General features: G+C 46.8%; 1 protein-coding gene and 1 long non-coding RNA gene across 3 annotated transcripts in view; both read left to right on the top strand.

Annotated features, from left to right (window-relative positions):
- LOC125633941 (uncharacterized) overlaps window positions 1-1,942 on the top strand; it is an 85,478-nt gene extending 83,536 nt beyond the window's left edge. For both annotated transcript variants that reach the window (XR_007355735.2, XR_012667500.1), the window contains exon 4: window positions 707-1,942. This is a non-coding gene — a long non-coding RNA (uncharacterized LOC125633941). The remainder of the gene's footprint in view (window positions 1-706) is intronic.
- A 4,567-nt stretch (window positions 1,943-6,509) lies between these two features.
- BMP2 (bone morphogenetic protein 2) lies at window positions 6,510-14,170 on the top strand. Its single transcript, XM_048842539.2, has 3 exons — window positions 6,510-7,564; window positions 8,477-8,817; window positions 12,144-14,170. The coding sequence occupies exons 2-3, from the start codon at window positions 8,484-8,486 to the stop codon at window positions 12,986-12,988; spliced, it is 1,179 nt and encodes a 392-aa protein (XP_048698496.1). The 5' UTR covers window positions 6,510-7,564; window positions 8,477-8,483; the 3' UTR covers window positions 12,989-14,170.
- The last annotated feature ends 570 nt before the right edge of the window (window positions 14,171-14,740 follow it).

The following is a 14,740-nucleotide window of genomic DNA, read 5'->3' as shown; positions in this document are numbered from 1 at the left end:
GTTACAGATTTGTTCTTGTGTGCAGCATGGGCTCCTTTTTGTTACTTCCTTGTTGAAATGATCAGTTGAAAACAACATAAAGAGCAGAGATATCAACGTGGAAAAAGACAAAGAACACCGAATGGAATCACACCCAGTGATCCATCCCTGCTCATGGAAACACTTAAGCATGTGACTAATTTTAGGCACGTGCTAAAGTCCCATTGATTTAACTGCCTTGATGAAAAGGGACAGATTTAAGCACATGCTTAAATGCTTTGATGAATTGGGTCGAAGTCATTGCTCTGCATTCCACCTGTAGCTTCACTAAGCGTAGAAAGGGGCTCTTCTTGAACCCACAGACTCAATAAATGCTGCAAATGTAAACAGACTGGTGATTTCAAGATCATTTTCAAAATCATTTGGTCTAAGGCAATACCTACACGGAAAAACTTTGACGGTAAATGGACCTTGAAATCTCCATTCTACCCCAGGAATACAGAAATTAAAGTACTATGGTTTATAAAACACTGAATACAATTTTACATGTCATTTTGCTCTTTCTTTGATGCTCGTAAGTTTTGTAGTGCAAAGAGAGAGGGAAAGGTTCATGTGATAATATTGTCACCGTTCTGTTGTCTGTCACTAGCAATGTAGACATTATGGAAATGTACAAAACACTGTCGTCTGCATGACGTTTCTTAATACAATTCTGATTTCCTTACAGCTATGATGGAAAGGAAGTCAAGATTTCATTCATGAAAGTGAAAGATGATATTAAAGAAAGCAACAACTTTGAAGAGATGCCAGACATCAGCCAAGGTGGAAAAGAATTACATGGAATTACTGTCATTGAAAACAACTCACCTCATAAGTAGCCTCCTGAGTGGGAATCCACCCTCTTTCTTTAAGGGAACAGAAGACAGGTGGGCCATAACATACAACTGGTAGAACTTAAACAAACCATCAAGAGCAAACATGTCTTTAAGGCTCATTATTAAGTGAGATTTGTAGGAAATGTCCGCACATCAAATCCACACCGATGCAAACAGGAAGAAGAGTTTAGAAAGAGAGAAAGTTCAGGATGGTCTTGACTAATTATGAAGCCAAAACAGCATTCACACCTTTAAATCATTTTCTGAAACAGCCCCCTCCCCTATGTGATATTACTTACATTTTCCATATTTTATCATAGATTTCCCCCCCCCCCCTACATTTTAAACTGAGGGGTTTGGGGGAGCACGGTTGTGACAGCTCAGTCTGGGAACTTAAAATCCAGATGGCTTCTTTCTGGCTTGTGCATCATCACCAGTATAAAGATTCGCCAGGCCAAACGCTGTCCTCATTTACACCTGTGCAACCCCTTTTGCATTAAATTATGCCCTCACTTACACCTGTGCAACTCTTTCTCTCCACTGACAACTGTGAAGGCGTAACTTGAGGATCGTTGGGTTGCACAGGTGTCCTTGCAAGTCAGACTGCGTTAATAGTTATGTTGATGAGGCATGAAGCAGAAATGATTGCAGAAGCAATGCCCTACACACAGCTCTATTTGGGGCTGAAGGATATAGCCAGAACTTCGATAGCTGAGTCCTCCTTTGACAAAGTCAGCTGCAGGGATACAGACACCTCTCTGAACAAACTCTTCACGAGCTTCAAATCAGTGTATTTCAGATGAGAACACCTTCCTACATCTATTAAACAGCTAGCTGCCACTTTACCATTGATCAGCAGAGGATCTGCTATGGGGCAAGAAAATATGCACCGTCCTGTATGCCTTACCTGTTTCATATGAGAAATCTGAACTGATACAAGTATCTCTGCTTCAGTTCTGATATGCCAGTCTGTTCAGATTCCCACGTCCGATGTAGAAGTTAGAAGGAAGAGGGGGACTAGGCATTCAGAGCTCGATTTCCTGGGGGAGCAATTGGGGGGAGGGTATAATGAACTCCCCTTTCACAGCTAGGCACTTGAACAAACAAATAGTAGGAGAGAGTCCCTGCCCCCAAGAGCTTTGGCCCAGATACCCAAAGGTATTTAGGTACCTCACGCCCATTGAAATCAATAGCTTTGAGGATCTGGGCTTTCCATTCTGAACAGATAAGAGACAAAGGATGGGAAGGGAAACATCTCTCCATTAAGTCCAAGGCTTTTATGGCCTTAACATCAGAAGGATCCATGGACCTATTTATATTTAAAATCAGAAATAGGCAACAAACCTATAGGAACCTCTTGACATGTTAAATCAGGTCAGAGTTTATCCAGGCCTTTTGAACAACTGTAGACACATTTCTCTCTACTATGGCTCATTATCCTAATATAGCAACCATATGTAGATAAAGTAAAGCTGGGCATTCAGTACAACCCATGCTCCAGGCGCAGGGACTAAGTGTTAAGGCAAGAAATGACTTTTTCCTGGCGTGGCCCACTGCAGATTGAACTGGAATGGCAATTAGACGTTGAAGTGCTCATTTAATGTCAGTGATGTGTAAACTACATTGCTATTGTTATTTTAGTGCAGATTTACATAATTGGAGTGCCCTGAAGTCACACTGCATGCACCTTAAATTCAAGCTAAAGAGCTCCAGGAAGTCATAAAATTAAACATGATCTGGGATGGAGTGTTGAAGGAAAAGTCCCTAAGCTGTCACCCTTTCTAGGGCTTGAATGTCAGCCTGGGCCACCACTCCTGCCCATGCAATGAAGAGGAATCAAAGTAGAAATCAGAGCTTGGCAAGTCTCGGGACTTGTGGTCTTCATAGGAAACTTTTATCAGTTACCTCATTATCTCAGGTTTCAGAGTAGCAGCCGTGTTAGTCTGTATTCGCAAAAAGAAAAGGAGGACTTGTGGCACCTTAGAGACTAACCAATTAATTGGTTAGTCTCTAAGGTGCCACAAGTCCTCCTTTTCTCATTATCTCAGTGTAATTAAAGTGCTATAGTTATACTGGCATAACTCCGCATTTGGACACTCTTGCTCCGGAATAAGAGTGGCTTTTTCGGGGTTGGCTTAAAGCCTTTCCAAAGCAACGAAAACTAAACCAAAGAAGGCTGCTGTTTTACCAGAGGAAGAGTGTCTCCATGGGGAATGATACCAGTGTAACTAGAGCCATTTAAATCCACACCTTAGCTCATACGGGTGTAACTTTCCTATATAGACAAGCCCTAAACTGTGCAAAATGGGCCGCTCAGAATGTGGAAATGACCATGGAACTGTCTCCTGGGGCTTTAAATTCTCCACACATTGATTTGATCTGTGAAATCCCATCAGTCTTTTGCAAGGCCCCTCACCCACCCCTCCTGGGCGGTGCTCCGAGGAAGAGGCACAACATGGCAAGGGATTCTGGCTAGTTCAAGTGAGAGCCTATGGTAGGACCTGGACAGTTGATCCTTTGTATCGTCATTTCTGTTGCATTTGTACCTACAGGCATCAACTTTGACCAGGGCCCCAGTGTGCTAGGCACTGTATATGCATATAATAAGGGACAGTCTCTGCTAGGAAGAGCTCATGATCCAAGTAGGACAAAGGGTAGAGAAAAGGAAATGTTAGTATCCCTATTCTACAGGGAGCCACGTCACAAAGAGATTAAGGCCCAGAAGTTAGGAGCCTGAAGACTTACCTACTGTCACACAAGGAGTGTGTGGAAGAGCTGGGACCTGAAGCCAGGTCCCTTGAGTCTCAGTGAGTCCAAGATATATCACCCTTACTGAATCTATTCACCTTGACATGAACTAGATCAGGCACAGTAGAGCCAGCCCCTTCTTCCATGTCATGTTCTGAACTCGTCTCTGAAAACAGCTTCAGCAAACTGGAGTAGCCGTGGCCATACATTATCAACTGCCACATCAAAGGGTTTCGCAGCATCACACGCCAGCACCAGCTCTAGGATGGACGGGGACTAGTCGTGGAAATGGGCAATCAGGCCGCGAAGCCTATAGACCGGCACCGTGCAACTGCTGAGTAGGACACAGAGAGAGGCTCAGTGGTAAAGCCAATCCAAAAAGGTTTTCTAAGGAGGAGTTGCATATCCAGAGAGTTCTGACACATGTCCACCACTGGAGGGCAGGCATATCTTAAAAACGTTCAGGGCTGTCAGCAAAGCAGCCCTGAATTCCCAAGAACTAGGGGCTGAACCTAGAAAGTCAAATGCATATAAAATGGTGCTTCCCAAAGGATAAAAGGAGCTTTCTCGGGAATCTGATGCTTTTCTTTCAGTCGGGCCAGCACATGATTTCCAGCTCCCCAGGCTACTTATCTGTGTGACACGCAAGGTGCGAGTGGCAAACGTTTTAGCAGGAAGCTCCACTCCCCTTCTGTTACTACTGATCCAGCTAGATGCTAGAGTTTAACAAAGAGGGGGCTATGTCACTCTGAGTCTCATATCTCTGCTCAAGCCTGGGGACACAGAGTCATAGGCGTGGCCAAGGTTGGCCTGTAAGATGGGTACATTTCAGGCAGTGTGCTTTGAAGGAATGAAGAAGTCAAGGTGCCTCTGGGAAAAGGAACTGATCTGAGTCCAGGGGAACATTTCTGGAGGTGCTCCACGACAAGAAAGCAGCACAATGAGCTTGATACCTACTTAAAAAGCCCCACATATTCTTGGTTGTGGAGTCATCCCTCTGAAATCTTTTGAATATGAAAGGTCTTACACCCGGGAGATTCTACAAGCAGGAGATATGAACCCCCCTTCATTTCAGGGGTGCATATGGGAACTCGACCTAGTTTTTCCTTGCTGGCATGACAGCAGCAGTTAGTTTTCCTCTCCAAGAGCCAAACACATCCACTGCAATCTAAACAGGTTTTTAAAAAGTGAGAAATGAGCTTTCTGTTATCTGTGCAAGGTTCAAAAGATGGCTGAGGTTTGCTCTAGATTTGACCGGGACTGCTATATTGTGTTAGACATTTTAACATTAGACAGAGTACATGTAGATGCATTAGACACAGTGCATCCGATGAAGTGAGCTGTAGCTCAGGAAAGCTTATGCTCAAATAAATGGGTTAGTCTCTAAGGTGCCACAAGTCCTCCTTTTCTCTTTGCGAATACAGACTAACATGGCTGCTACTCTGAAAAAAGTGCCTTTAGAGTAACCATTCGGATGCTGTTTATAAGACCTTGAAGTCTTTGAACCACATCCACAACAATGGGGCGAGGCCATTTACACCAACTGAGGACCCGGGGTCTGTTGTTTATGTCATTATGCTTTATGTTCACCCACTGAAAATCTAGTGTGTGGATTATTTTTACTTTTTCTATCGGCCTAGTTTATTTTAAAACACTCCGATTCTCCCAAAACCTTAGCTGACCTTCACACCTTAGAAGTCAGCAAACACCTAAATCCCACGACACGAAACTAATCCGATTTGTATAAGCAGAGCCCGAGACTTATTTCTCTCTTCTCTTGCAGAGGAAACGTATAATGAATGGATCATTGTTCAATACACATCTCTGATTTTCCTCTGCTTTTCCACTTGTAGGCGCGCAGGCTCCAGCTAATGCGATTGTCATTCCCTAACTCCAAGGCTGTGCTCTGCCGGACGTTTTAGCCAATGCATGGATTGATCCCGATTCTCGTTTGCCCAAGGACTAGGGGAGAAGAAACTATTCCCTACAGGGCTAGATCTTGTGGCACGGGAGATCCCTAGGACTAGACTTATTAAACTTGACGCTAAACTAACAGCTACCGGCTGACAGCCTGATCCAACTCCTATTGGAGCAGAATTATCCGCTTCCCATCGGAGGCGCCTTATTTTGCAAAAATCACGCTGCACGTTCGCTGTCTCTCATCGGGATGACTAGCTCCGATACAGGCTGGCAGGGCACCGGGCGCTGCATTTATTTATTTATTGCATGAACAGGCCCTGATGTCTGCAGAAATCAAACCGCGACCAGGGTGGTGGTGGTGGTGGTGGGTAAAGGGGTGGGTGGAAGGAGAGACAATGCTCAAGATTTGATTTGCAACGCAGGAAAGGTAAACCCCCCTACCGAAAATGACATGTCCGGATCCTTGATCTCGGTTTAACTTTAGCCACCAGATTATTGGAGGATCTTTTACAAAATAAATAAAACTCACCCGCCTCCGAACTAAGCCAGCTGGAGGCAGGTAATGCTGCAGGCTAATGGGCCCGGGCTGGTGCGACGCGTGACTCCTGAAACTACCCCTGCGCCTTCCTCCCAGAAGTTTTACAATCCTAGTGCTGCGGGTTTGGGTTTGGCTCTGGCAGCCGCGCCTCGTCCTCGCTTCCCCCCACAGCCTTCTCCTCCTTCCCAACCCGGAAAGGCTGGGAAAGCAGCGGGGTGTGTGTGTGTGTGTGTGTGAGAGAGAGAGAGAGAAGGAGCGAGGCGCCCCAACCCCGCTCCCCTTTAGGGTGGTTGCAAAGAGTAGCTGGGACCGGCCCGAGGAGGCGGCGTCCCCTTTAAAAGCCGCGAGCGCGGCGCGGCCACCGCTCGCTCCCCGGCCTCGTGATTGGCGGGGAGCCTCCAGCCCCCGGGGTCGTGACATCAGCAGCGCCACAAAAAGCCAAGCAGGCAGCCGGCCCCCTCGGCCAATTTGCCAGCGAAAGGGAAGGGCCTGGGCACCCCCCGCGCGCCGCGGGAGCAGCGCGTGCGAGGAGAGCGGGGGTCCCCCTAGCGCCGCCGCCGCCTCCTGCTCCTGCTGCCGCCAGGCGCCTCGCGGAAACGGGAGCGGAGGGAAGGAAAAGTCAAAACTTCAGCTGGCCGCGGCGGCGGCGGCTGGACTCGTCTCGCTGCTGATGCTAAGGGCGTATTTTTTCCAAGGAGGCGGCGGCTAACTGATTTGCATATCGATCTCCCCCCCCCCCCCCCCGGCGCGCGCACACGAAGCCACCACGCTTGTGGATCGCTGCTTTGCAAAGGGAGAGCCCCCCCCCTCCTCCGCGTCCCCGTCTCCCCACCCCCCCCCCACCCCACCCCAGTCCCCTGGCTGAGACTCGCCTCCCGCCGCCGCCTTCTCAACCCGCCGCCTCCCGCTGTCCGTCCGAGGCGGACGGCGCTTCTGCGTCCTGCCCCGCCGCTGTCAGGGGAGCGACAGCCAGGGATGCTGCAGGAACGCCCCGGAGTCCCCGCCGCGGACGCGACCCCCCTTCCCCGCCGCTGCGGCTCGCAGGTAGCGCCCGGGCCGTCGCCGAGCCCGCTGCCCGGAGATGACTCCCAGGAGGCGCGATGGGCTGCCGCGGGGGCGTTAGAGCGCTGAAAGGAAGCGGGCGACGAGCCCAGCAGCCGCCCAGTGTCTCCCAGGGCAGGGACGCCGGTGGCTTTGGCTAAGGACGTAGCGGGACTATTTCCCTCTTGCTTCTGAGAGCTTCCCCCCCCAAACTCCCCGGAGCTTCTGAACCGTGCCCGGAGAAAATAACTCTCGTCCCCCCCCCTTCCCTCCCCACGGGGGTGCCGCATCGCAACCCCCGCACGCCGCTGGGGAGGTGCTTGCAACGGATACAAACCCGCTACCCGGCGGGGAGCCCCCCCTCGCTCTTCCCGGGCCAGACGCTTTCTATGTGGAGCCCGTGTCAATGGACGGGCCCCGGTGCGCTGCCGCCGCTGCTTAGGCGATCGGCGGGCTCCTAAAGGTAAGCGAGGCGGCTGGGCCGGCGGCCGGGCACCTGGGCGAGCCCCGCGCGAGCCTCGGGCTTTTGCACACCTGTCCCGCCGGGGCTCCGACCGGACGCGGCTACTCCCCCTTCTCCCCACGGCGGATCGGCACATTGCAGTCCCCACGTGCAGCCTTCCCACTCCGCCTCCGTGCAGCCCTCATGGAAGCTACTTTAGGGTGGCTGTTCACACCCCACTGATGATGTGCGGGGGGGGGAGGGCTTTTTCTAGGGGTGACACTAGCCTGGCCATCCAGGTCCAGGCTGGCCCAGCCCTTGAGCCGCCCCCCGATCTTCTTTGTCTTGCATGCCCCCCCATCTTTCTATAGCACCCCGCAACCACCAACCTAACCCAGCTAACACCCCTCTCTGGAACCAGCTGGCCGTGGCCCTAGTGGGATCCCACCTCGACATGGAGGTGGCCGGAGCGGTTCCTGTCCGCAGCCAGTCGCTGTGCGCAGAGGTGCCCTGTCTCTCTCCATCTACGGGGCTCCGCTCTGCTGTGGGCCAGGTTCTGCTGTGCAAGGGCCTGGCCCATGGGGGCGGGGGGGGGGGGGGGGCTTTGGATCCGGCCTGGGATCAGGGAGTCCCTTCGGGAGGCGGTGGAGCTGCTGCAGGTGTAACCGAGAGCAGGACGTGTGACCCGGTGTGGACAGGGCAGATCCGTTTCCACGGCCCCGAGCCGTGCCCTCGTCCTCCCTCTGCAGGGGGAGCAATAGCTGGTGTGCAGGACCGGGCCCACGGGGGTGTGTGTGTGTGTGTGTCCCCGGGAAGCCAGCTCTGGCTCGGGCCCCGGAGCCGCGTGGGTCATGCCGGGGTGGTGGGACGGGAGTGGGCGCCCCTCGCCGGCCGCCCTGACTTGCCCCCCCCATCCCGCCCCTCTCCGCGCAGGTTGACCATGGTGGCCGCCGTCCGCTCCCTGCTGGCGCTGCTGCTGTACCAGGTGCTGCTGGGCGGCTCGGCCGGGCTCATCCCGGAGGTGGGCCGGCGCCGCTTCAGCGACTCGGGCCGCGCCGCCCCGCAGCAGCTGCTGAGCGAGTTCGAGCTGCGCCTGCTCAACATGCTGGGGCTGAAGCGGCGGCCGAGCCCCAGCAAGAGCGCCGTGATCCCGCCCTACATGCTGGACCTCTACCGCCTGCAGGCGGGCCAGCAGCTGGGCCACCCCGCCCTGGGCCGCCAGCTGGAGAGAGCCGCCAGCCGCGCCAACACGGTCAGGAGCTTCCACCACGAAGGTAGGGGCCGGGGCGGGCTGGGCTGGGGAGGGGGGGGGTCTCTCTGCTGGGCTGGGGTGGGGAGGGGGGGGTCTCTCTGCCGGGCTGGGGTGGGGTGGGGAGGGGAGGGGGGGTCTCTCCGCGCTGCCCCCTGGGGATCGCCCTCCCCGCCCCAGCGGTTCTTGGGAGCTCTGGGTGCGGGTTCTGCTGCCCCTTCTCCTACAGGAGCGGGGAGAGGTGGGAGGATATGGTTTGGGGGAGAGTGTGTGTGTGTGTGGACTGGGGCGGGGTTGGTAGGTCCTAAGCTATGGGTCCTAAGCATGTGTTCAGTTGTCAGGAGTATTGTGTAGATGAGTGAGTGTGAGCAGGTCTTGTGTGGTTGGGGTGTGTGTGTGTGTGTGTGTGTGTGCCATCAGCATTGGACCCCCCCCAAAAAAAGGGGGTGGGGAGAGGGGTGTGTGTGTATGTGTGTGGAAATCTTTCCAAATAGGTTTCAGAGTAGCAGCCGTGTTAGTCTGTATTCGCAAAAGGAAAAGGAGGACTTGTGGCACCTTAGAGACTAACCCATTTATTTGAGCATGAGCTTTCGTGAGCTACAGCTCACTTTATGCATCCGATGAAGTGAGCTGTAGCTCACGGAAGCTTATGCTCAAATAAATTGGTTAGTCTCTAAGACGCCACAAGTCCTCCTTTTCCTTTTGCGAATAGTGAATGTTTGGCTGCTAATAAGTTTTGTTAAACTCACAAGAACGGTGTAGTCACGTTTTTTGTTTGTTTGGTGGTGGTTGTTTTAAACACCCTCATCAAAGCAGTCCTTTCAATGTAATTAATGTTCTGAGGCATTTATTCCAAAAATTTCCTCCCGCTTGTCTCCCCCGAGCCCCCTTCATCCCATGTGTAGTTTTCATTTTATTTTTACAGCTTGGGTTCAAATTAAGAATTCCCACAAATAGCCTTCAAAAATAAAAGCTAAACACCAGAAAAGTCGCCCAGTTGATCTGGGTTAGGTTTTTGGAAGGTTTCTAATCCCTGGGAGAGATCAATGCAACAATCAATTGTATTGTTTGCACAATGACTTTCTTGTTTTGGGTTTGAATCTAGGATAGATTTAGTGTAGATCTAAGGTAAGCCTTCAAAAAAAAAAAAACAGGTTGATAAAAGCATTGCCACAGCTGGTCATTGGACTTCATGTGCACCTGAGCCTTCAGGTAACGTGGTCATCTCTTAATTAAGATGCTGAATGCATTTTAAAAAGTAGGTAAAATGGGTACTTACAAGAACTGGAGTGTCTGTGGCTTAAAGTAAATATAGTAAAGTAAAGCTATTCAGTTGTTCAACAAACTTTTAGTACCCATCATCTCTCCGCTTTGTTAAACGTTTGCACATAAATCTATTTGTTGAAAGCTTTCCAGCTTCTGAGAGTTTGAATCCAATTAATTAGATCACTCCTGTATAACTGGAGTCCTATATGTAGAAGTTCCAAAAACTAGTTACATTTAGCTGTTACATACGGCTAACACTCCTATCTTTGATGCTTACTAAATGCATACAAAGATGATGATCTTGACTTCCTGGATGAGTTTCTTCCTTTTTAAATTTGTCCATTTTGTAGTTAATTGGCTTACCAGTTGTATGCCCATGGATGGACAAATAAACTTGCATAACATAGCTGAACTGGGGTATCTAATCTGACACAGATAGACTTGTACAGTTAGTGGTTTGTATGTTGCCCATCTGCTCTTCGCAAAAAAAAAAGTTTCCAGAACTTGTAAATAACTTCTAGCTATTAGTCTTCAGTGGTGGCATGCTGTAGTCTCACTGTAAACTTAATGAAAATACAGACTCCACATGTTATAACATGGAGCTGTGACGAAAGAAATTTTATTAGGATTTAATTAAGTTGGTATACAAAGGAAGTGGCCTAAGATCAGTCGTTATATTGTCTGATGGGAAGCCTTATAATGAGGAAGAAGATTAATGGTGAAATCTAACCTTGCACTGTGGTTTGTGCTTGTGTGTGAAAGTAAATTCTTCATAATGAATGGGGGAAAATCCAGTGCGTGGTTCATTCATGCTAAAACATTTCTGAATGTAAAACTATACATGATTGTGGGGGGGGAGGGGGGAAGAGTCTACAAAAGTTGGAACTCTACAAAAGCACATTTTATAGCTTAAATCTGCAATTTAAGTAATCATGCAACAAATTAAAAAAAAAACAAACTCAAAGCACTTGCCTTAAAACCATTGGTCAGATCTAGCTACCTGGAAATCCTGTTGACTGATGAAAAAAACAAGAGTCCATGTTTTGAGGTAGACAATTACAATACAGCTGTATATATTTATAAATTTTGGGCTGGATCCAGAAACTTTGATGAATAATGCTTACTCATATAAGAAATTGAAATTAAAGTCAATGGGATTAATCACTTGAGTAAGAATTACTCACCAGAGTAATGATTTCAGCTAATAAGATGAATGAATTGTTGTCCAGCATATTTATCACCAAAGTTAAAAAACACTTTTGGAAAGGCTTATTTGTTAATACTCTTGTTTATAATTTATAGGGCTACACACATGGTCTGAGCCACATGCAAACCCGTGCATTTCCCCCCTCAAATATCCCAAAATGTTTAGTATTTGGGGGTGGGGGAGAGAACAGGATAAACTTTAGGAAACCATTTCTCATTTGTATTGTTTAGAATGAACTCGTTTCATTGTCATAGTACCACTCCTGAGTTTCAGCAGAAAAAAAAAATCAATACAAATGCCACCTTTTATGGATATTCAGAGTAAAATAGTAGGGTATGCTTCATAAAATACCATCACAGATGTGGAGTTCCTAGTCTCCAATTAGGACCCAAAATCTGTATATTAAGATTTGTAAATCTAAATAGTGGAGTAATATTTTTGGAATGGAGTTTAAGGGATTGACATAAAGCCATATTTTTGAAAAAAACAGAAATGCAGTAATTACCTTAAATCCTCAATCAGTTTTAATTATTCTGATTAGACCTCCACTAACTACAGTGCTAAAGTTTTCTTGCTAATGTCCTTGAATTCCAAAGTAATGCTTCACATTTCTTACCCGTTATTATAACCACCTGGAATGCAGAGTTTACCAGAATTGGATCAAAAGGCTTGACAATGAATGAAGTATTCTTAACTTCATGCTATACATGCTTGCATAAATAAACAGAGACAAGGGAAGCAGTATTTTTTTTGTAAAAGTTTCAAATCTCACATGTGGCGTTACACTGTTTAAAGTTTCCAGCCGAAGAGTAATTCACGTTTTTGCTGCTTGTTCGGTTACTGATGGTGTTTTTGTTTTCCCTCTTTGATGAACTTAGAAGCTTGGGAAGAGCTGCCAGAAGCAAGTGGGAAAACAGCACGGCGTTTCTTCTTTAATTTAACTTCCATCCCTAACGAGGAGTTTCTCACCTCGGCTGAACTTCAGATTTTTCGGGAGCAGGTGCAGGAAACCTTTGAGAACAATAGCAGCTACCATCACCGTATTAATATTTATGAAATTATAAAGCCAGCCACAGCCACTTCTAAGGACCCTGCCGCGAGACTTTTGGACACCAGGTTGGTGCATCAGAATGCAAGTAAATGGGAAAGCTTTGATGTAACACCAGCTGTAATGAGGTGGATTGCACATAGACAGCCTAATAATGGGTTTATAGTAGAGGTGGTTCACTTGGACAATGAGAGCAGTGTTTCCAAGAGGCACGTTAGGATTAGCAGGTCTTTGCATCAGGATGAAGATAGCTGGTCTCAAATCCGGCCGTTGTTAGTAACTTTCGGCCATGATGGCAAGGGACACCCTCTCCATAAAAGAGAGAAACGCCAAGCAAAACACAAACAGCGCAAACGCCACAAATCCAGTTGCAAAAGACATCCTTTGTACGTGGACTTCAATGATGTGGGGTGGAATGACTGGATTGTTGCCCCACCAGGATATGGTGCCTTTTACTGCCATGGGGAATGCCCTTTTCCATTGGCAGATCATCTAAACACAACAAACCATGCCATTGTTCAGACTTTGGTCAATTCCGTGAATTCCAAAATCCCTAAGGCTTGCTGTGTTCCGACAGAACTGAGTGCTATTTCCATGCTCTACCTTGACGAGAACGAAAAAGTTGTATTAAAGAACTATCAAGATATGGTTGTGGAGGGTTGTGGGTGCCGCTAACACAGCAAAATATATTAGAAATACAAAAAAAGCTGACACTTTAATATTTCCCAATGAAGACTTTATTTATGTAATGAAATGGAAAAAAAAATACAACTATTTTGAAAATATATTTATGTCCACAAAAAAAGTTGGGAAAACAAATATTTTAATCAGAGAATTATTCCTTTTAAAGATTTTAAATGTATTTTAGTTGTACATTTTATATGGGTTTAATCCCAGCACATGAAGTATAATGGTCAGAATCTTATTTTGTATTTATTTACTATTATAACCACTTTTTAGAAGAATAGCTAATTTGTATTTATATGTAATCAAAAGGAGAAAATATAGGGTTTGTACATAATTTTCCAAAATTGTAGCTGTTTTAATTGTGTGTATTTAAATTGAAAAGAATACATGGAAGGTTACTATGGCAAAGTGCGTAGCACATTTGCTTTCTGCTGTGCTACTGTTAAGGTCACAAGTTCAAGTCCAGAAAAAAGTGGATAATCCACTCTGCTGACTTTCAAGATTATTCTATTGTACAATTCTCAGGAATGCTGCAGGGTGGGCTGTCCAATCCATGAGAACTGGCATCCTCCTTAGGTGGAACATTTGGATAAGAACCAGACATTACTGATCTAGTATAAATACTGCTATTCCCAACTAATTTGCAGAGTGAATATAAGCAGGGCCAATAGAAATCTTGGACCTACAGAAAAGTTGAATGTTTGTCATCCTTCTCCTCTCATTTAAATCCTTATCCTGGCCAAATATTAAATAATAAAATATGATGATTTCTTTTCTTTTTTTTGTGTGGTGATATATGCTAAAAAAGGAACAATTTTATTTCTACTGGCCCTTGTCTCTAACAGTTGGGAATACAATTATTTTTTTTTCTTACCTCAAATGAGAGCTCATTTTATGCGGAATGCTCTAGAGAACGAATCTTCAAACTTTACCCTAAGTACAGAAAACTATTGTTAGCTGTGGGCGCTATCTACTTTCAGCTGCTGGTTTTGCTGACTCTTGGAGTAGTTTTGTCTTTCTTTCCGGGGTCTTGTGTTTGGAAAGAATTTTCCTGCCAAATGTTAAACCGATTTCAGATAATAAATAATAGAGCTCTGACATTTCATTCTGCAAAGTCCCATCTGTAAGAGCAAATGGTTCATTCACAAAGATAAACTGTGTTTTCTGGGTTTTCTTGCTTCTTAAAGTCTTCATTTTATATATATATATATATATATATATATATATAAATAAAAAATATTTTAAAAAGGGCAAAAACATGATTTGCAGTTGGCAAGCAAGGCGTTAATCGCAGTTCATACTTACTGAACATTTACAAGACTGTTGGTGTGGTAGTTTGCAAGTAATTTGTAGAAGATGGGAAGAGGATACAGAGGCTGGGTTCCTTGTTGCATTGGAAGCCCTGCCAAATATTAGACTAAAAAGTACCTGAGATTGGCTTCTTGCTGATGTACTGTAAATTGGACTGAAGCCAAGTGCAGAATGAAGTCAAATTAGCCTATGGGTGGTAAGTTTGTTCTTACATTCAGAACTCTTAACTCTTAAAAGCTGTAGAATTGGCCATAGAATAATGATTCTGTGATTATATCCTCCAGGAACTTTGAAAGTTGCTTTTTTGTTTTTAAATCTAATCAACCAAAACCTTTGCCAGAAGGTGGCATTTCAAAGCCAAGAGGGCAATTCTCCATCCGTGGACCTTTTAGGCCAGCTTCTGAAATAGTATCAGATGCAAGCAATGTC

The sequence above is a fragment of the Caretta caretta genome, chromosome 3 (genome assembly GCF_965140235.1).
Source record: "Caretta caretta isolate rCarCar2 chromosome 3, rCarCar1.hap1, whole genome shotgun sequence".
NCBI classification, from domain to species: Eukaryota; Metazoa; Chordata; order Testudines; family Cheloniidae; genus Caretta; species Caretta caretta.
The sequence above is the reverse complement of the archived record's forward strand: the minus strand, read 5'-3'. Positions and strand labels throughout refer to the sequence as shown.

Excerpts from the sequence above, each read along its gene's own strand:
- BMP2 (XM_048842539.2), top strand. The coding sequence starts at position 8,484 with ATGGTGGCCGCCGTCCGCTCCCTGCTGGCGCTGCTGCTGTACCAGGTG. Across the intron at positions 8,818-12,143 it reads CAGGAGCTTCCACCACGAAG|AAGCTTGGGAAGAGCTGCCA; the intron begins GTAGGGGCCGGG and ends TGATGAACTTAG.